The sequence below is a fragment of the Thamnophis sirtalis genome, unplaced genomic scaffold (genome assembly GCF_051295495.1).
Source record: "Thamnophis sirtalis isolate CommonGarterSnake01/CBP01778 unplaced genomic scaffold, rThaSir2_p1.2 scaffold_13, whole genome shotgun sequence".
Lineage (NCBI taxonomy): Eukaryota > Metazoa > Chordata > Lepidosauria > Squamata > Natricidae > Thamnophis > Thamnophis sirtalis.
This window is the reverse complement of record NW_028261393.1, coordinates 45572279-45593485: the sequence shown is the minus strand read 5'-3', so window position 1 is coordinate 45593485 and position 21207 is coordinate 45572279. Positions and strand designations below refer to the sequence as shown.

The following is a 21207-nucleotide window of genomic DNA, read 5'->3' as shown; positions in this document are numbered from 1 at the left end:
CACACAAACCCAAGGAGGGGAAGGGAAAAAACACAAAAACTACAGAAATACAGGGCATTTAAAAACAACCAACAGCCACATGATTCGAGAGGGGAAGGGAACTCATCGACCCCAGGCTGCCGACACAGCCAGGTTTTAACGGCTTTTCGGAAGGCCTGGAGAGGTGAGGGTCCGAATCTCTGCGGGGAGTTCGTTCCAAAGGGCCGGAGCCGCCACAGAGAAGGCCCTCCCCCGGGTAGTAGCCAGATGACATTGGCTGGTAGACGGAACCCGGAGGAGGCCTGCTCTGTGTGATCTAATGGGTCTTTGGGAGGTAATTGGCAGCAGGCAGCCTCTCAAGTACCCAGGTCCAATACCATGAAGGGCTTTATAAGTGACGACTAGCACCTTGAAGCGTATCCGGAGACCAATCGGTAACCAGTGCAGCTCGCGAAGGATAGGTGTAACGTGGGTGCACCGAGGTGCACCCACAATCGCTCGCGCCGCTGCATTCTGGACGAGCTGAAGTCTCCGAATGCTCTTCAAGGGCTGCCCCATGTACAGCGCATTGCAGAATGTACTGAGGATCTGCAAAATTGGAACTGGATAATTCATAGACAGAGGAGGACAAGGGATATGTTTATAAGATCCAAGTAGCTATGTACAATACGTAGAAACTGTATTTGCTGTTATAGTTAAATATGTATGGAAATGACAAAGCCAGAAAGGTCACCTTATGTCCAATGTTTTAATGTTTATTGAATAAGAAATTATTATTATTATTATTTTTAAAAAAGATAGTTCCTTCTTTCACCTTACCAAAAGTGATGTGTTGAAAAGGAAGACAGCTCAGCAGGACACATTGTGAGGCCTGCAAGCCATTTTTTCTTGTGGATCTTTGGCCTGCCACACTTTCTATTATTCTACTATGTATTTTCTATTGTGGGAAAATGGGAAGGGGGATTATATGGAGTTGGGTGATATGTAGCCATAATGACATTCTTCTTAGACTCTCAAGGTCATCCTTTGTCTCTCCACATAGCCGGAACTGGATGGGTGGAAGCTGCCAGTGTGGCAGTGGAAGATTGGACCATGGGATGGACTTGTGGGTTTGGGGGCAAGATCCTGAACTTTCAACTGGGTGGGAAATCCTGGAAGCTTTCAGATTCGGGTTTTCCCAGATGTGCCAACATGGCTCTCTTCATAAATTGGAACTTTGAGCAATACTTTGCCTCGGACTCTGATTTACTTTTGGATGCTTTTTGGAACCCTGACACATGTCCCCTCCCCTCCCTGAAATGTCACAAAATAATGCACCTTTATCAAAGATACACCTGTACAAAACTGGGCTTATCCTGGGCCAGCAGCTACTCCGGAGACATTGCTTGAAGTAGTTCAACCTCAGAAAGTTGTTCCAAAGTGGTGCTTCCCAGGGGCAAGTAGACTGAAGGGAAAGGCCAATCAGAGAACCTACACAGAGTCCATGGAAGAGGTTCAGCAGATGTTGGGTTGGAATTCAGACCATCACGTGGTCCTGTGGAGATGGGGATAACTCTTGATGGTCCTTACGATGGCTTCATCCAGGCGAACCAACGGCTTGTAGCCCAGGTCTCTTTTGGCCCGCTCGCAGCTATAATAATGGAAGGTCCCTGCCAGGGCGACCCTCATGGGGGTGAAGGTGGGATGAATGGTAACAAGGGGTCTCAACAGCAGCAAAACCAGGGAGAGGAGAAGGGCTAAATAATAAGCTAACCAGTAAGGGATGCTATATTTAGGAGGGTCGTAGTGCAGGCCGGTGAGGATGCGAGACAAGAATTCCCAGAAAGGAATGGGCTCATCGTTTGTGATGTGAAAAGCCTACGAGACAAACAAGGGAGGGATGGAAGTTAATAAACTAAGCAGACAAGGCAGTGGGGAAATTCATTTTTTTTTTTTTACTACCAGTTCTGTGGTCGTGGCTTGGTGGGTGTGGCATGGCTTGGTGGACATGATAGGGAAGGATACTGCAAAATCCCCATTCCCTCCCCACTCTGGGACCACTACTCAAAATTTCTGTTACCGGTTCTCCAGAACCTGTCAGAACCTGCTGGATTTCACCCCTGATACAAGGAAAACGCCCAAGAATATCAGGGTGCAGATCAGACAATCCATACATGGTAATTACATCTTTGATTTACATCCCATCTTCCCTTCAGGAGCTAAAGGAGGCATCCATAGAAGTCTCTTCTCCGACTTTCTCACCCACCACCCGCTCTGAGGTGGGTAGGGCTGACTGTGGGCCTCTTCCAAGCTCAGCACTAAAATGCTATATCCCTCTGGGTCTCCAAATCTAAACTTCAGGCAACGATGGAGTGTCCTTACCTTTCCACACAACGGAGATTCTCTTCGAAGCTGCTCTGCCGCCAGGATGTGCCCATGGACCACGTTTTCCACATAGGTAAAATCCACCAAATTCTTCCCATTACTGTTCAGAAGAGAGAAGAGTTCAAAAAGCAACAATAATATGCACGCACCAAACTGTATAATACCGGTGTTCCTCTGGATGCACCGTGACTTGTATAAGCACTATTAACACCTTTGTTGTTTCGGGCAGTAGCAACAGGGGGGTTGAACGTAAGGCCCACATCCAAGATGTGGTCAGATTCGGCCCACAGGGCTGTCATGGAAGATGTAAGGGTCCGTCCTGTGTCACTTTGGCCCGATCTATCCAAGGCGAAGAAGAAATATGCCAGAAGTTTGGAAAGTGGCGTCAAGCTGGCCATGCCCACCTAGTTGGCCACGCCTAGTTAGTGGCATCAAGCTGGCCACGGCCACCCAGTTGGCCACGCCTAGTTAGTAGCGTTAAGCTGGCCACGCCCACCCAGTTGGCCACGCCTAGTGAGTGGCATCAAGCTGGCCATGTCCACCCAGTTGGCCATGCCTAGTGAGTGGCATCAAGCTGGCCACACCCACCCAGTTGGCCACGCCTAGTGAGTGGCGTCAAGCTGGCCATGCCCACCCAGTTGGCCACGTCTAGTGAGTGGCATCAAGCTGGCCACGCCCACCCAGTTGGCCATGCCCAGTGAGTGGCATCAAGCTGGACAGTTGACTACACCCAATCAGCCAACACCACCCCCCCCCAAATCACAATCCTGATGCGGCACCCAGTGAAATTGAGTTTGACACCCCTGTGATACACAAATTCTACAAGGATTGTGAAGGAACATAAGCCAGATCATTCATGGCTTAACTAGAGAAAGGTTTTTTGGGGGGGTGGGGTGTTTGCTCTACATAATTTAGAGAAAAGGGACGGAGATAAGATTCTCTTAATTCTAGAATTCTTTTTTTCCCCATACTTTGTTTCTTGGGTTTACAATTTCCTTTCCCTCCTTTTCCTTTTCCTAATTTTATAAGCCGACAATGTCATTTTAGTTTTAAATTTTAGCTAATTTTTAAATTTAAATTAAAAATAAATAAATAAAAGGATGCTTTTTACAGAACAATTTATTTTGAGAATGGGATAAAGGACAAGTAAATAACAGTAACAGAACTGGGATGATTACCAAATCACCAAGCTTTTCACCATGAAATAATGACGCTTATTGGTAATAATATTACCCTGAAACAGACCAGCAGAAAATTAAGGCTCATTAAAAACTTGTTAAAAGCCACCACAGTGAAATAGAAAGTAACTAAGAATAAATGAGTCACTGGCCATGTGTTATTTCAATTGGGAAAGATTTCATAGATGGAAGCTATAGCCAAAGCATTCCTTGTGCAATACGCCAGGCAAATTATTTGAAAGCAAAGGCAATTAGTTTTGGATTCAGGAGCTCATTCCAGATGAGCGAGGAGTGCAAACAGAATTGACTTGCGAGATGTGGAAAATATGTGTACCTCAAGGTCGAATTGGGGGCGGGGGGGGTGTGGGTTTGGAGTTCTCCGAGTTGGCTTCTCTTTCAGCGGATGCTTCATTAACAGGCCAGGGAGCATCATGTGAGTAGGGTTATATCAGGGGTCTCCAAACTTGGTAAGTTTAAGATCTGTGGACTTCAACCCCCAGAATTCTCCAGCATGGCTAGCTGATGAATTCTTAACAGATTAACAGAGCTGGAAGGGACCTTGTAGGTCCATCTAGTCCAACCCCCACCCACCCCCGCCCTACACCACTTCTGACAGATGGCAGTCCAGTCTCTTCTTGAAAGCCTCCAGTGATGAAGCTCCCACAACTTCCGAAGGCAACTTCTGTTCCACTGGTTGATTGTTCTCACTGTCAGGAAATTTCTCCTTATTTCCAGGTTGAATTTCTCCTTGATCAGTTTCCATCCATTCTTCCTTGTCTGGCCTTCAGGTGCTTTGGAAAATAGTTTGACCCCCTCCTCTCTGTGGCAGCTCCTCAAATATTGGAAGATTGCTCTCCTGCCTCCCCTGGTCCTTCTCTTCACTAGATTAGCCATGCCTACTTCCTGCAACCGTTCATCATGTTTTAGTCTCCAGTCCCCTAATCATCCTGGTTGCTCTTCTCTGGACTTTTTCTAGAGTCTCAACATCTTTTTCTAGTGTGGTGACCAAAACTGAATACAGTGTTCTAGGTGTGGTATTACTAGGGCTTTATAGAGTGGTATTAGTACCTCCCTTGATCTTGATTGTATCCCTCTGTTAATTCTGGAAATTTAAGTCTACAAGTCTTAAACTTGCCAAGTTTGGAGACCCCCCAGGCTATGCAATTTGCTTGGTGTTTATGGGTGGTAGCTTGTCTTACCAGCTTTGATTTGTTTCTGTTGATCAAACATAGGTTCCTGCCTATCTGAGTGTTGGTTAATGACCAAGTGTTGAGGATGTGTTTAAGTCTGTTCTCTTCCTTATGCACTGATTACATTACCTAGCCTGGCCGTGAAACGTCTGCAAGAAGAGATGAAATCACCAAGAACACAAGGAACCTCGTAGATGGAACTTGACTTACCCAATGACGAATTTCATCTTGCCACTCTTGGCTGCCTGGATGAGGACTGGAACTAGCTGAGGGTCCCGGGGTCCAAATATGCCATGTGGACGGATAGCAATGGTCAAGAAATTCTTCTCTGGGTCACTGGCCTTTAGCACCTCCTAAAAACAAAAACAGTCTATGTAGATCTACCAAGATCTTTGGCCAATGAGAAGGAAGGACTCCCCGGAGAAGAGCCTAAGGCTGGGAAAGATGGAGGGCAAAAGAAGAAGGGGACGACAGAGAACGAGGTGGCTGGACGGAGTCACTGAAGCAGTAGGTGTGAGCTGAAATGGACTCTGGGGGATAGTAGAAGACAGGAAGGCCTGGAGGAACATTGTCCATGAGGTTGTGATGGACTGGACAAGACTTTGCAACCAACAACAACAGATCTATCAAGAGCAAAATGAAATATCATGAACCCCAAAAGATCCAGACAGACCTTCTCCTGCAGAATCTTTGTTTCTGTATAGTAATCTATGGGCTTCTTGGCATAAGGGAGATCTTCTGTTCCATTCTTGATGTCCGTACCTTCGAAGACAACGCTGGCACTGCTGGTCAACACCAATTTCTGCCAAAGAGTAGGAAGAAAAACATCAAGGGCATTGTGGAAACACATTGGCTGCCAGATCAAATTAGAGCCATACAGGATTGAGAGAATTAAGTAGAAACTTCCTAACAGTGAGGACAATCAACCAGTGGAACAGCTGGCCTTCAGAAATGGTGGGCGCTCCATCATTGGATATTTTTAAGAAGAGACTAGACAGTCACTTATCTGAAATAGTATAGGTTCTCCTGCTTGAGCAGGGAGTGGACTAGAAGACCTCCAAGACTTCCATTCTAAAGTTCTAAAGACTCTGTTCCTGGACTTTACCAATTGGAATTCTTTGGCTGATGAGGTCCACAAAATACCTTCCCTGCCTGACCAGGTGTGGTGGGCTGATGTAACAAGACAAACAAGAAACAATGGTTGGAAACTAACAAAGAGAGAAGCAACCTGGAATTGAGGAGAAACTTCGTAACAGTGAGGACAATTAACCAGTGGAACAGAAGTTGCCTCCAGAAGTTGTGGGTATTTCATCACTGGGGGCTTTTAAGAGGAGCCTGGATAGCCGCTTGTCTGAGATGGTATAGATTTTCCTGCCTGAGCAGGGGGCTGGACTAGAAGATCTCCAAGCTCCCTTCCAGCTATATTCTATTCTTAGATCCCTGCTGGATCCAAGTCAATAAACTGGTGGTCTTCTCTATCTATACACAAGTAGTTCCTTTTTCAGAGTATTACTTCCACCAGGAAGGGCTTGATGTAAGTAGAAGCTGTCTTCTAATACTACGTTTCACCGTAGAGTAATTGAAGACATGTTACTTCTAAATAGATGACACTCTCGCTTTTCATTGTGTACCAAAGTGACTAGTGGAGGGGGACCTCAAGGGAGTAGAAGAAAACTCTCCATAAAGACCAGGAGAAAACAGAGAGCTTTCGTTCTAAGGTGCTGGCCTAGCAACCAGGAGGCAGTGAGTTCTAGGCCTCCCCTAGGCATAAATGCCAGTTGAGTGACTTTGGGCTAATCATTCTTTCTTAGCCCAACTGACCTCTTGGAAAACAGAAGTCAAGAGTATAAGGTATGAGGAAAAGAGAAGTCAGGAGTATTAGATGTGTTCAACACCTTCAATCAATCAATCAATCAATCAATCCATCAATCAATAAAAATGGCTGTGTGTGTGTGTTTCAGCATAACTCTGGCATGCCTCCTTTCAACCAAACTTGATACACAGATGACTTAGTCTATGGAAACATATACCGTGGGGGTAACACACCCCTAATGCCTCTCAGGTTGTGTGTTCTGTTAAGATGCAGCCTGTTGTGCCGCAAAATGGCTTCTACTGTAAAGTGCAGTGGAGTTACCATGGTAAGGGCTTCACAGTACTCCACATGGGGGCTCCTTCCGGTAAGGGGGAAAATCCAACCTTAGAAATTCTGTTTTTGGCTGCGACGGCTTCCTGCAACCCTCTGCCAGTGAAAACTGAGCTTGGGAGGGCCGCCTGCATCCCTCCCAAGCTCTGTTTTCACTGTTAGAGGCACCGCAGGCCGGTTCTTCGCTGATTCCGGGAGGACCGGTGGGCCATTTCTAAGCACCCCACGGGCGGGATCCGGCCTGTCGGCCTTGAGTTTGACACCCCTGGACTACGCCTTGTCTCTCCCTGGAACCTAGCAGTGAATTTCTTTTCTGTCTTAGGTCTGTAGGGACCTGTTCAAGTCCTCAAGGAACCCCTGGGATCCACAGATTTCGCTTTGAAAAGCCCCATTCTAGACCGCTAAAACTCCCAAGAGGGAGTCATGAGGGGCAGCTCCTCCTTGCTTGTGTTAGTGCTTTAACATTCCCATTCAAACCTTACTTGGACGCCAGCTTCTTTACAAGCCTCAATGACTGTCTTGGTCCCCAAATAATTGACTCTGTAAAAAAGTTCCCGATTGTTGCTAGAAGGTGCAGGCGAGGCACAGTGAAACGCCACAGTCACACCTTGGAGAGCCGGGAGTAGATCCTGTGATGGAGAAGAGAGACAGTCAAAGAATTCCCAGGCTTGAAATTTTGGGCTTGGACCATCTGGAACTGCACCACCTGCAGTCCAATCTAAGCATAACACACAAAAGAGTTTGCTACAGCGTCTTGCTTGTCAACAACTTCTTCAGCTTCAACCACAATAACACACGGGCAAACAATCGATACAAACTCAAGGTAAACCGCTGCAAACTCGATTGCAGAAAATGCGACTTCAGCAACAGAGTGGTCAACGCCTGGAATGCTCCACCTGACTCTGTTGTGACAGCCTCAAACCCTCACAGCTTCAACCTCAAACTGTCTACCGTGGACCTCACCCCATTCCTAAGAGGTCCATAAAGGGGGCATACATAAGCGCATGCCTTCCGTCCCTGTCCTACTGTCCCCATTTATTTGTATTTACTTCCTTTATTGATGCTTATGTTCATACCTATACTTGTTATCTTGTACATGTTTGACTAACAAACAAACTGGAGACGCAATTCGCTGAGTGAGGCCATCTCCTTTTGATGCCTGTGCAATTTCTACTTGAAGACCTCTAGACAATTAGAAGCAAGAATGTTGGTAAATCTGGAAATGACTCCAGCGGAAAGACGCCATTTTAGAGGGGCCTTTAAGTCACGAGCTAAAGAAGACATTTCAATTATCCAGACTCTCAGATCTTAAGGTATCTCATAGCAGAAATCAGATTTAGCACATGAGATATAGGGAATGTTCTTCAAAGTAGTATACACCAGGGGTCTCAAACTCGGTTTCCTTGAGGGCCGTATCTGGGTTGTGCTTGACGTCGGAGGGGCGGGGTGGTGGGGGCATGGCTAGAGGTGGGTGTGGCAACGGTGGGCGTGACATGGCACTCATGTCAGGGACACCTATGGTGGTCAAGAACTAAGGCAGGACTTCCTTGAGACCCTCGCTCACTCTTCTTCCTTCCTTGCTTCCTTCCTTCCCCTTTCATTCATTCTTCTTCCTTCCCCTCTTTCCTTATTTTTAGAGCCGAGGTGGCACAGTGGTTAAATGCAGCACTGCAGGTTACTTCAGCTGACTGCAGTTCTGCAGTTCGGCTGTTCAAATCTCACCGGCTCAGGGTTGACTCAGCCTTCCATCCTTCCGAGGTGGGTAAAATGAGGACCCAGACTGTGGGGGTGATATGCTGACTCTGTAAACCGCTTAGAGAGGGCTCAAAGCCCCATGAAGCGGTATATAAGTCTAACTGCTATTGCTATAGCTATTATTTTTCATTCCTTGCTCTCTTCCCATCTTTCTCTTTGCCTTTCCTCTGACCCTTTCTCCTTTCCTGTCCCTTCTTGCATGCTCAAAGGCAAAAGGGGAAACATTTCTCCTTTTGTTTTGTTTTTTTAGTTTGTTTTTCATAGCTGTCTGTCAGAGAAAACGAAGCCTGGGGAAGGGCGCGCACCCTCCCCACATCCCGTTTTTTAAAACAGAGCGTTTCGCTGACGGAGGACCTTTGCTGTTTCCAGGCTGAGCCACCACCACCCCTCCAATCCCCCCGGGCCAGATCTAAGCACCCCATGGATTAGATCCGGCCCACGGACCTTGAGTTTGACACCTGTGGTATACACATTAAAGCAGATTCTAACTTTGCAACACTCCCCAACACCTGGGATAGAAATTCCCAAAATTCTCATTTTAACTCCTAAACAGCCTTCACCAATTCTAGCCTTAGGGCTTAAGACCAAAAAACTTCATGTTGACCATACCTGAGCCGTGTCAATTAGTTGGTTCCTTACCTCTTTCTTGCAGAGATTGCCCAGGTAAAACTGCACCTGGCTGTTATCAAAACCTTTGCGAATATCAAACACGTTGACCGAGTAGCCTTTTTCCACCAGCTGCTCTACCAGATGTTGACCGAGAAATCCCGAGCCGCCAATCACAGTGCATTTTTTACTAGCCTGCAGGAAACAGATATAAACGGATCACCATCAGGGTTTTTCCCAACACGTTGGGATTGGTTTTTATGAGCACAGAAAGCAACAAGCAAGAACTCATGCAAATAACAACTACTACAGGACAAAAAAAAAAAAAAACCCTCAGGGCAATGTTATATATAACCTTGCTTCAAACTGTCCTTAAGAGCTGGATTATAGGGATAAAAACGCCTATGCCAAAACAAGAATGTGTTTGGGAGCAATGCAATTTCCTTCTCAGAGAGCAAACTTGAGAAGCAAAGAGTTGTTGCAGGGATATCTTAGATTATAGCCTTTCAAATAGCAATAGCAGTTAGACTTATATACCGCTTCATAGGGCTTTCAGCCCTCTCTAAGCGGTTTACAGAGTCAGCATATTGCCCCCAACAACAATCCGGGGCCTCATTTTACCCACCTCGGAAGGATGGAAGGCTGAGTCAACCCTGAGCCGGTGAGATTTGAACAGCCGAACTGCAGAACTGCAATCAGCTGAAGTAGCCTGCAGTGCTACATTTAACCACTGCGCCACCTTGGCTCTTAATAAAGCCCAGAAATCATAACCAAGGATTTAGATCAAGGAGGGACTAGCTTAGTGCCCTTCAGCAGTGGTCACCAACCAGGGCTCCGCAGGAAAATTTTGGTGGTCCGCAGAAAAATTATTTGCATTGTTTATATGCACTAAATACTATTTATCTTTTTTAAAAATTCATAGCAATGGTCCGCAGGATTTAAACTTATGTATTTAGTGGTCCCTGAGGTCCGAAAGGTTGGTGACCCCTGCTCTGCAGGATTTTTTTCTCAGTTAACTAGTCAAAACAAAATCTGCCTGGCTCAAGAAATCAAACTACCTGGGCGGCAAAATTATCTAATTCACAGATTCGCAGTTTAGACTATTCCAAGTAGAATTGTCACTAAAGCAACATACTGAATCAGGATCTCCTGCACTCTTATTTTAAACCAAAGGGGTGGATCTCAAGATCCTAGCCCAAACAGAGCAGGTTCCAGGAGAGTGAAGTCCCACGTGGGAGCCAGGTGAGAAAACAATCTGGCATTTCACCAAGAAAACCACGAGTATCTTTACTCCAATCTTCAGTTATACTTCCTGCATGGAAATAGTAATAGCGCTTAAACTTATATACCGCTTCACAATGCTTTTACAGTCGCCTCTAAGCGGTTTACAGAGTCAGCCTCTTGCCCCCTCCCCAACCAGTGGTGGGTTCTGGGTGCTAGGCCCCGGTACAGGCATACCGTTGGCAGCTGGGAGCAGCGGCCACCATACCAGAATGGTGTTTTGGAGGGCCCACCTGCCCACCCGCGATCCTTACCTATACAGCACCTGCGCAACCTCCGCGGAGCAGCTGGAGCATCGCAGGGCGGCGGGTGCACATGCATGCGCAGCGCACATGCCCGAGGCGGACGCCTGGCCCCGTCGCAGCGTACCAGTTGCGATGGGATCCAGAACCCACCAACAATTTTGCGTCTTCATTTTATCCACCTCGGAAGGATGGAAGGCTGAGTCAACCTTGAGCCTGTGAGATTTGAACTGCCAAATTGCAGTCAGCAGAAGTAGCCTGCAGTACTGCACTCTAACTGCCACACCACTCATGGCTCATGTTAAAAAAGCCGCTCCCCACAAAAAATGGTATTTTGCAGAAATAAACTAACTTACCGGCCTCAAATGCATGGCCATCTGGTCCAAAGGTTTTTCAGAAAGGGAAATTCTGCAGTTCTTTTCCTGCTGTACTCAAATGACAGAAAAAGTTAAATTAGAACTCTCCCATTCCTATCACCTATTAGTTAGTTTGCAGCCTAACTTTTTAAAAGCCCAATGCTTCTCTTTCCTGATGATCAACTGAATTTTCCACTTATGCTGATGTCAGCATAGCACCTGCAGGTACAATGACTGCCTCAAGGTTCACTAATAATTAAACTATTCCAACAGCCTTTGTAAAGAAAAAAACAGCCATTCTAAAAAGATGAAGGAAACAGGCCACCTGTACAGTCCACTTAGTCTACATATAGAAATACTGCCTTTAAATGTGGAAGATTTATTTTAGTCACTACTACTAATTCTAAGGGCTCAGTGGCTCAGTGACTAAGACACTGAGCTTGTCGATCTGAAGGGCTACCTTGCTATTTGGAAAATTTAAATTTATCAGACTTGAACATTCTGATTCTACAAAAAACCACCCTACTTGGAACAGCTTATATCATCCGACATTACCTTAACAGTTCCTAGGTCCTTGGTTAGGACTCGAGCTGTTGAGCTACCAACCAGCCCCAAAGGCTGTGAATCTCACCAAAGATTAACTAATAATAATTATAACAACAACAATAATAACGGAACTGTAAAAAAAACTGCAAAAAATCTTGGAACATCGTACATTTTAAAAAGATACATGGTTGATACCTAGGATGCTGGCAGCAACCCGTATCAACCATCAGTGCCAGTTAATGATATTTGTGATGCATTTTTAAATGTTCAGTAGACTGAATTTTATGTTTAATAAATAAAAGAGATAATATACATACATATAAAGATAGGGGAGGAGGGAGAGAGAGGAGAGAGAGGGAGGGAGGGAGAGAGACAGAGCGGGAGGGAAGGGGAGGGGAGAGAGAGAGAGGAAGGATGGGAGGGAAGGCAGAGAGAGATTGAGAGAAAGAAAGAGATTTCTGCCAGTAGCTCTGGACAGTTTACCAACTGCTAGACATGACGTGTTAGTAAATATCAAAGACATATAACAATTCTCTGTTGTATCAGTTTTTTAGTCTAATACAAGCCACCTCCATAAGCCTTCCTAACTGGAAAAATGGAATATTTATCAGTTAAACCACTTCGAGTCACTTCAATAGAGAGGTGAGCAGCATTTAAATTTAATGCATAAAACCCATTACAGTTTGGAAGAGTCTCTGGTCATTTCCATCCCTTGTCATCCCTCACCTGCTTTACTCAAAGCTGCCAAAAAAGATATGATTAAAAAGAGGATATTCCAGGTCTAACGGTGAAGCAAAGCAGCCTGGATCAGGAAAAGGGATCTGAAGCCGCCCGTGGATCTCCCTGCCAAGGAATCTAACACAGAACCGATCCAAAGAAATCCCACTCAGCAGCCTCTCAGCTGGTCCCATTAACCCAACAGCCACGCCTCTTTGCTTTTATACCCATGGGCGGGAAGACCACGCCCGTCCTCCGAGCTTCTCCAATCACATCCCGCGGCAGCGCTCGACTCCTCCCTCTCCTTCGACCCCACCCCTAAGGTGAAGATCTGCCGAGAGTGGGGAGGCTCGCCCCATTGGCTTTTCCGCCTCTGTAGCCAATCGTTTTTTTCTTACTCACCCCGCCCTCCGCCATTCACCACTAATCACAGCCCGGGCGCGGCTCTCTTTCTCTTGCGCGCGCCCGGCTCCCCGGCCAATAGGGAAGGCGGTTGGTCCCGACGTCGGCGCGCGGCGAGATGAGCCAATCGGAAGGCGCGACGCTGAGCGTCTGGCTGCCGGGCGACAGTTGAGCTCGCGTCGTTGTTGTTTTATACACACACCCCCAACGGGCGGCCTGAGGGACCGGCGCCTCTTCCTGGGGATGGTCAGTGGGGTCGCGGCCGGGGGGGAGACCTCAGGCGGGTGGGTGAGGGTGTGTGCTTGTGTGTGTGTGTGGAGAAGGCCGCGTCAGTGGCGGCGAAGCCAGCACGACCTAAGGTAGCCGAAACCGCAGAGGCTGCGCTTAACGGCTGGAATTTGCATCCGTTCCCTATGCTAATATATGCAAATGAGCCACCTGATTTCCTCTCTCTTGAATCTCCGAATTCGATCTTGAGCCGATTTTGCAGCATCGGGAGGCAGAAGCGCCTTCCCCGACACTTGGTCCACTTTATCTATCTGTCTATCTATCTATCTATCTATCTATCTATCTATCTATCTATCTATCTATCTATCTATCTATCTATCTATTTGATTTCGTCAAGCATGAATTAAGTAACAGATATAAGTATAAACATGGACATGAGCACATGAAATGAGTACAAATAGATAGGGACAGTAGGACAGGGACGGTAGGCACGCCCTTTACAGACCTCTTAGGAATGGGGTGGGGTCGACAATAGACAGACTAAGGTTAAAGTTTTGGGGGTTTGGGGATGAAACCATAGTCCAGTAGAGCGTTCCAGGCATCGACAACTCTGTTGCAGAAGTCGTATTTTCTGCAATCAAGTTTTGGAGCGGTTTATCATAAGTTTGTATCTATTTTTTGCCTATGTATTATTGTGGTTGAAGCTGAAGTATTCATTGACAGATAGGACATTGTAGCAGATAATGGAATGGAAATCATGTGACTGTAGGGGGTTGTTAAGTGTGAACAATGGTCTTGAGTCACTTTTTTCAGTGAGGTAACTGAACGGTCACTAAACGGACTGTTGTAACTCAAGGACTAACTGCATTTGCGAAGCCTGCGTAACAAAGATAAAAGAAAAGGGAGGAGTGGACAGGTGGGGCCCCTTTCAATGTAGAAAACACGAGTTGGCTGTCAGGCAATGTCATACAAGACATATTGCTAAGAGAAGCAATAGGGGTAAGACAGGGGCTCTGTCTTTCTAGGATGGATATTGGTAAACTTTTATGAATAGGGTTGAAGTAGAGCCAATAGAATACTTGTTAGATAACTTTTGGGGTGTTTATTAGTTAAGATTTAAAAATAGGAATGGCGTGGAGACAATAGAGGACAATAAAGTTACCAGTTAGATAACTTTCAAAAAAGCCTATTAGACAATGTTTCTTCCTCCCCCCCTCCCCGCCTTGAAAAACTATATAAAAGCTTATGGAGATTCTCAGTCATCCAGGTCATGGTTGTCCCAAAAATGCTTTTTTCAAAAAGCAACTGCTTTTTCTTTGAAGACTTCGCTTCTCATCCAAGAAGCTTCTTCAGTATAAAAACTTGTTGAATCCTTTGTTTTGGGGGTCCTGGCATTTTGTTGGCTGGGATCTCTTTTGCTGAAGCGGTTCAATTGAAAGGAAATCATTTCCACACCTCGGGTCTGGTTGCCTTCATCGGCTTTAAAGCCAAGCTAAACCTAGATTTGGGGACATTGGAAAGGATGCCACCAGGTGATCCCAAGGCGTAGGCTAGATCGGAAAGTCCAAGAAACATTGGCCAGTCATTTCAGTCACGTTGCCAGGAGACAACCACAAAATCACCAGCTCTTGGGAGTCCGTACTTGACCAAGAAAGTAACATCTTGCATATAGAAAATTAGCATTTGGGGAAGGGTGGAGCTGAACCATTTGCTTTCTTTGATTTACTACTTTTCTGATTTGAGGCAGGCTTTGCTCAGCCCTGTTGAATGATGTGAATATATTGTCAAGTAATAAAACCAGGGGCATCTGCAGGGTATGGTCAAAGAAAGTCAAGATGATGGCCAAGCTTTTGTAATTAAAGTTGTACGTACCAGTGTTATCAGCTTGATTATTTTGACCACAGATCAAGGACCTCTCTATAGCCCAACTACATCAGCGCTGATACATATTTTTTTTAAAAATTCCCTACAATAGGATCAGTTTTCCATTTTAAGTTGCAGCCATAATCCTTTAATCCCCCTGAGAATAAACACCAATAAAATTGGTAATAATTTTAAAAGTCAGGAAATATAATATTTCTAAAGTGTCATTTCAATCACAAAGTTAAGGTTTTTAAAGGAATATCTTTAGGAAGAATATATCCTGCACAACTATACCCAGCTGTATATTAATTGGGTGAAGGAAATCAGGATATTCCTAGAGAAAATACATAAATTAACCTATTTAATTTAGGATGTGTTCAAAAAATATTAATTGAAGACTTACACCACATCTGCAGTATGGTGCTTCCCTTCACATTCTGAAAATTGGAGTTTTGGGTTTTTTTATTTTTTAAAAAAGAGCAATTTAGCTACTAGGACCTCAGAGGCAGAAGTGTTTGAAACTCTTCTTCAAAGTCGGGCCAGGCTCTCTGGAATAGTCAGAAGTGAAACCCTCAAGGGAGCTAAAACTGGGTTATGTCTTTTAATATTCTCTTCTGCCTTTCATCCATGCTCTCAGGCCTCCAGCTATAAGAAGGCGTCCCTGGGAGCAGCAGCTCAGAGGAAGAAAACAGCTTCCAAAACCGAGCTCACCGAAGAGCAGAAGCAAGAGATTCGGGAGGCCTTTGATCTCTTTGACACCGATGGGACTGGCAATATTGATGTAAAAGAGTTGAAGGCAAGCTGCAGAATATCACTGAGATGCTTTCGTTACCTGAGAGCTGGCTCCGTTAGTAGGTCTCTCTTCTCAGAGAGATCTGTCATTTTAGTCATAGAATCGTAGGGCTGGAAGGGACCTTGGAGGTCTTCTAGTCCAGTGATCCCCAACCCCCGGTCCGCGGACCGGTGCCGGGCCGTGGAGTACCTGGCACCGGGCCGCGCAGCGGCCGGGGGCCATGGTCGCTGCAGCGGCCGGGGGCCATGATCGCTGCAGCGGCCGGGGGCCATAGTTTCCTTCTGTATGCAAATTAGGGCTAACTGGCACAAGGGGTGTTACTGGACCGCTGGTGGCACTCTGACATCACCAGCGGCCCACCGCCCCCCTGTGTCCAGCGCCGCCCTTCTCATTCCTTTTCAGCGCTTCAGCGCTGGCCGATTCCTGAAAAAAACCTAAGAGCGCCTGCGCAGCTAGGTAGGGCTAGCGTAGACAGCGCTAGTAGCGTAGCCTTGCACTTTATATTTATGTAATTGTATTTTCTTTTGTAAGGCATGTTTAAATACAATAAAATAAAAGTTGTTTAATCAAAACAATCTGATATATAAACAATCAATGTGTTGTCGCGAACAACGCCCTCCCACCCCTGCGCGTGCTCAGTGGGCCACGGTAAAATTATCAAAGGCTGACTGGTCCGCGGCGATAAAAAGGTTGGGGACCACTGTTCTAGTCCAACCTCAACTCATCCTCTTTTCAATTGTTTTCAGGTCGCCATGAGGGCCCTTGGGTTTGAGCCCAAGAAAGACGAGGTCAAGAAAATGATTCTTGAGATTGATAAGGGAACAGGAAAGATTACCTTCAGTGACTTCCTAGGAGTGATGACCCAGAAAATGGTATGTTATGCTGGCTATTAGAGACAGAATCTGGTTTTATGTGTCAACTCTCAAAGAGGTTGAATGCTGCCTGGGATTTCTCAGGGTCATGTTCCATTTGTCAAAGAGGAAAACCAGGCTTGGTCCTATCGTAACTGCAGATATCAAACCTCAGCTCAGAGAGTGGTAGAACTTGTGAGGCAGATTGGAAAAGAATGGAAATTAAAGCCTTTTCTGGCAATAGCTCTTCAGCAATCTTATTCTGATTGGATGAGAAGGGGTGCATTTGATTGTATGTAAGCAGTAAAAGCCATCCGGCGGAATCCTATTTGCTGCCTTCAATTAACTGAGGGCAGAACCTGCTTTAAAATAGCAATAGCACTTAGATTTATATACCGCTCCACACTGCTTTATAGCCCTCTCTGTAGTTTACAAAATCCGCCTATGGCCCCCAACAATCTGGGTCCTCATTTTACCCACCTCCGAAAGGATGGAAAGCTGAGCAACCTTGAGCCCATCAGGATCGAACTGATGGCAGTCGGCAGAATAAGCCTGCAATACTGCATTCTAACCGCTGCGTCACCCCCAATTGTTTTTGTTCCACTTTGTTTAACATGTCTGAAGGCTTGTTCTTTTTTTTTTAAAGGCTGAAAAAGATTCAAAAGAAGAAATTCTGAAAGCTTTTAAGCTCTTCGATGATGATGAAACAGGCAAAATCTCTTTCAAAAACCTTAAACGTGTGGCCAAAGAACTGGGCGAGAATCTCACCGATGAGGAGCTTCAGGTTGAAACTATGTTGGCTTATTTATGTAGCCGTTTTATAAACAGTGACACTTAACTCATTTTAAATAAACTGAAATCTGGTAAATGAACAAGTGGGAATGTATTATAGCCTGCCAGCAGAGCTGGCAGCAGATTTGGACAGTGAGGAGGTTGGGGAGGAACATGGGCCAGTCCTGCAGTCTGGGGAAGGCTCTGATGAGGGCTCTGTGTTGGAGGCAGAGAGAGGGCCAGGGCCATCTGACACTTATCAGCTGCCTTTGGAGTCAGACATCAGTGAGGCAGACGAACAGCTGGAGTCTGTTCCCAGTGTGTGCATGCACAGAGTTGCCAGACGAAGGGAACAGCTAAGGAACAAGGGAGTAAGGCCACAGGTGGACAGTGAATGGCCCCTCCCATAGGGAATAAAAGGAATGAAAGGGGAGAGGTGTTTGCAGCAGACAATTACTTTGCTTAATTGGTTCATGATTTTCCCAGACTCCTTGCCAGGTTTTGAAGATATCAGCCTGGCAGCTCTCCAAGCAAGATAGGGTCTGTGACTGTAAATTCACCCTTGAAAGACTTTCCTGGATGTGAATGGCAGGAATTCACAGTAACTTAATAAAAAGTGGCTTTTGTTGTGACAAGGAGTCTGCTTTGTGATTTGGGGGAAACCTAGGTCAGAACAGAATGCAAGAGTGGGAAAAGATGAATAAACTCCAGCCAGTGGACAAAGCTGGTCAGATTGGAACAAATTAGAAACTCTTCAAACCAAGTTTTTGAAGTGGTCTTTGTTTTCATAGTTCTGCTATTACCTCACTTGATTTTTGCTTCTGCTGCAGGAGATGATTGATGAAGCCGATCGGGACGGAGATGGGGAAGTCAATGAACAGGAGTTTCTGCGGATCATGAAGAAAACTAGTTTGTACTGAGATGCTTGGTCCACACCGTGACTTCCATTTGTTGCCTCCTGTTGGCTGAGTTCAGTCTCAACAGATTCCTCTGGGAAAGAGATGAACAACAGCCCAAATCTCATAAACATTGTGAGCTACTTACAGTTCTCTTTCAGCAACATCAGCTGACTCCCAGTCCATCTTTCAGTGTTGCATACTACAGCAGGAAATGTGAGGCCTGGGGGCTTAAATTACAGTTTGAAGAAAGTGGTGTTATTTCTATATAGGGTGCATGTGAGAATGGGATTTCGAATTTACATACCGAGAAAACACCTTTCTCTTTTAAAATATTGTTGTAAACTCTTTATTATTTGAGTTTTTTAGTCAAGGAAAAAACAATTCCAGAAAGTTAATGGTTTTGCTTCAACTCTTGCATTTGATTCATTGCTCTTTGTTCTTGTCTTCTATGAAAGTGGCCTAATTCTGGTTATAAATATTCAGATATAGTGCCTGCCTTACCTAAACATTGATATAAAGATATTGTGCACTTAATATCTCTTTATTCCCTCTCCCCATAAAAAAGCATTGAATGTAAATGGATATAACTTTAATACCAGATTTGATAAGAATGAACTTGTAATAGGTTTCCCCCCCCCCCCCAAAAAAAAAAATATGGCTTGTGTTGCTGGTTGTGAAAAGTAAAGCTGAAATCAAAACTTTATGACAGCAGCGTTGTTTGGGTTTTTTATTGTACTGATGACTGTTTTTAATTTTTATTTACATTGTTTCCCCCGTGACCCGTCAAAAGCGTGGAGGACAAAATCGCGCTCGACGAAAGCGCGCATGTGACGTCATCACAGCACGATGAAAAAAATTAAAAATTGAATTAAAATTAAAGCAAGCCGATTCACATAAAGGTTAGGGTTAGGGTTAGGGTTAGGTTAAGGGTTAGGATTAGGTTTAGAGCGTTAGCGTTAGGTTTAGCGTTAGGTTAAGGGTTAGCGTTAGTTTTAGCGTTACGTTAACGGTTAGGTTTAGGGTTAGGTTAAGGGTTAGGGTTAGGTTTAGGGTTAGGGTAAGGTTTTAGCTTTATTTTTACATTTTTCGATCACAGCACGATGTTTTCGTCGCGCTGTGATGAAGTCAAATGTGCGCTTTCGTCGAGCACGATTTTGTCCTCCGTGATTTTGTGGTGGAACCGTTTTCCCACATAAAAATGCTGAAGGGATTTTTTGGCCAAGCAGAAACAAAAATAGGAAGAGGAAATCAAGTCTGTAAAAATTACCTGTCGGGTGAAAGATCAGGACCACGCAACAGATTTATGCACAGGAAGCTTCTCAAACTAACAACGCTTGCTTGTAGTTAGATGAGGGGCAACAGAATTCAACAGTGGGGTTGGACTTAGTTTGCTTGTGTCTACACAGGGATTCTAGGCTGATGCCTCTTAACTCCACACACACCACCGGTTCTGATATCCCTTCTACATTATAACCCCAATCAGCTGCTATTGAAATCAGGAAACACAAAAAAAGGACCACACTGCCAGGGTCCAAGGAACACCCCCAACAAAAGAAGACTCTAAGGCTTGAGTTTCTTCAGTTCCATTTTACTAGAAATGTCATATTGGCACATCTGGGAAAACCCGAATTGAAAAGCTTCCAGATTTTCCCCACCCAGATGAAAGTCCAAGCTCCTGCCCAGCACCCACTTGTCCATCACATGCCCAATCAAGCACCGCGTCCCAACTGGAGATGCCTCCCAGTCACACCATTCTAGTTGCAGGGCAACACATCCTTGACTCTGAGAAAGGAATGTTATTTTGACTATATACATATCTCCCTTACTCCATATAATCCTCCCTCCCATTTCCCCACAGCAGAAAAATGTGGCAGGCCTGAAGGCCCAATGCCAAAGATGGCTTCCAGGCCTCACTTTATGATGGAATTTCATCATTATGTAGCAATACAGGTAGACCTCGACTTACGATCACAATTGAGCCCAAAATTTCCATTACTAAGCAAAATAGGTTAGTGATTTTTGGCCCTCTTTTATGACCTTCCTTGCCGCAGTTTCCAAGGTGAATCAGTGCAGTTGTTAAGTAACATGGCTGTTAAATGAAACAGGTCCCCGTTGATTTGTCAGAGAGATTGCAAAGGGGACTCACCTGACCCCAGGACACTAACCGTCATAAATACGTGCCAGTTGCCAAGCATCTGAATTTTGATCATGTAACCATGTGGATGCTGCAACGGTCATAAGTATGAAAGATGATCATTGGCCACTTTTTTCAGTGTCGTAAGTTCGAATGACCAAATGGTTATAAGTTGAGGACTACCTGTATTCTTACAGCGTTCAACCAAATTGCCTTGGATCGTTGGGACTTGCTATGTGAAAATCATTTATCACAATATTACAGCGCAATCTAATATGTATCGATTCTGAAAGCAAATCCTTTTTTTCACCTACAATAAAATTAACCCTATGATTATAATCTTAAATGCGTCACAAATTATATTGAAGTACTTTTTCCCTTTCCCTCTTAACAGTGATGGAAAATTGTGAAAATTTAAATGTTGCAGGATCCATTCTGGGTTGGTCACTTCAACTAGAGGTTTTGTCTTCCAAGCTTTCAGGCCCATGCTGAAGATGGACTTCATCTTCAGGGAATTTCTCTCTAGCCAAATCTCTGGTCCCGGTGATCGAACCAGTTTGGATCCTGCAACATTATCCTGGAACGCGTATATTCGCCTTCTTTCATAGAATTTAAATGTGTTCTATTCAAATGCCGTTCACCTGAAAGTTTATAGTTCTTGCAATTCAACAGACAAGAGAGATGGAAAGCAGCCCATTTCCAAGGACACATATCTCCATGTCTGTTTCTTTTTCAAATCAATCACATTTTAAAATGTAATGGGGATTGACAGTCCTATAAAGTTTACACCATGGCTTAATTCTTTTTATTTTCTGCTTTATACTCTCAAGCCAATCCACTAGAGGGCATTGTTGAAAACACTTTTCATAGAAAGAAAAGAAAAAACATGCTTAGGCAATTATTTTAGAT

The 21207-nt window shown here is 45.0% G+C and overlaps 2 protein-coding genes across 2 annotated transcripts; one reads left to right on the top strand and one right to left on the bottom strand.

The window, feature by feature from the left end:
• Positions 1-713: 713 nt before the first annotated feature.
• On the bottom strand, positions 714-12543 carry NSDHL (NAD(P) dependent 3-beta-hydroxysteroid dehydrogenase NSDHL). The gene is made up of 8 exons (XM_014074866.2): positions 12367-12543; positions 11095-11163; positions 9249-9410; positions 7337-7483; positions 5385-5513; positions 4922-5064; positions 2341-2443; positions 714-1836 (listed from the first exon to the last, which is right to left on the bottom strand). Exons 2-8 carry the CDS (start codon positions 11113-11115, stop codon positions 1504-1506), a joined length of 1038 nt encoding a protein of 345 aa, XP_013930341.2. The 5' UTR covers positions 11116-11163; positions 12367-12543; the 3' UTR covers positions 714-1503.
• A 266-nt stretch (positions 12544-12809) lies between these two features.
• Positions 12810-18867, top strand: CETN2 (centrin 2). The gene is made up of 5 exons (XM_087728327.1): positions 12810-13005; positions 15488-15646; positions 16390-16515; positions 17141-17278; positions 18096-18867. The coding sequence occupies exons 1-5, from the start codon at positions 13003-13005 to the stop codon at positions 18183-18185; spliced, it is 516 nt and encodes a 171-aa protein (XP_087584453.1). The 5' UTR covers positions 12810-13002; the 3' UTR covers positions 18186-18867.
• The last annotated feature ends 2340 nt before the right edge of the window (positions 18868-21207 follow it).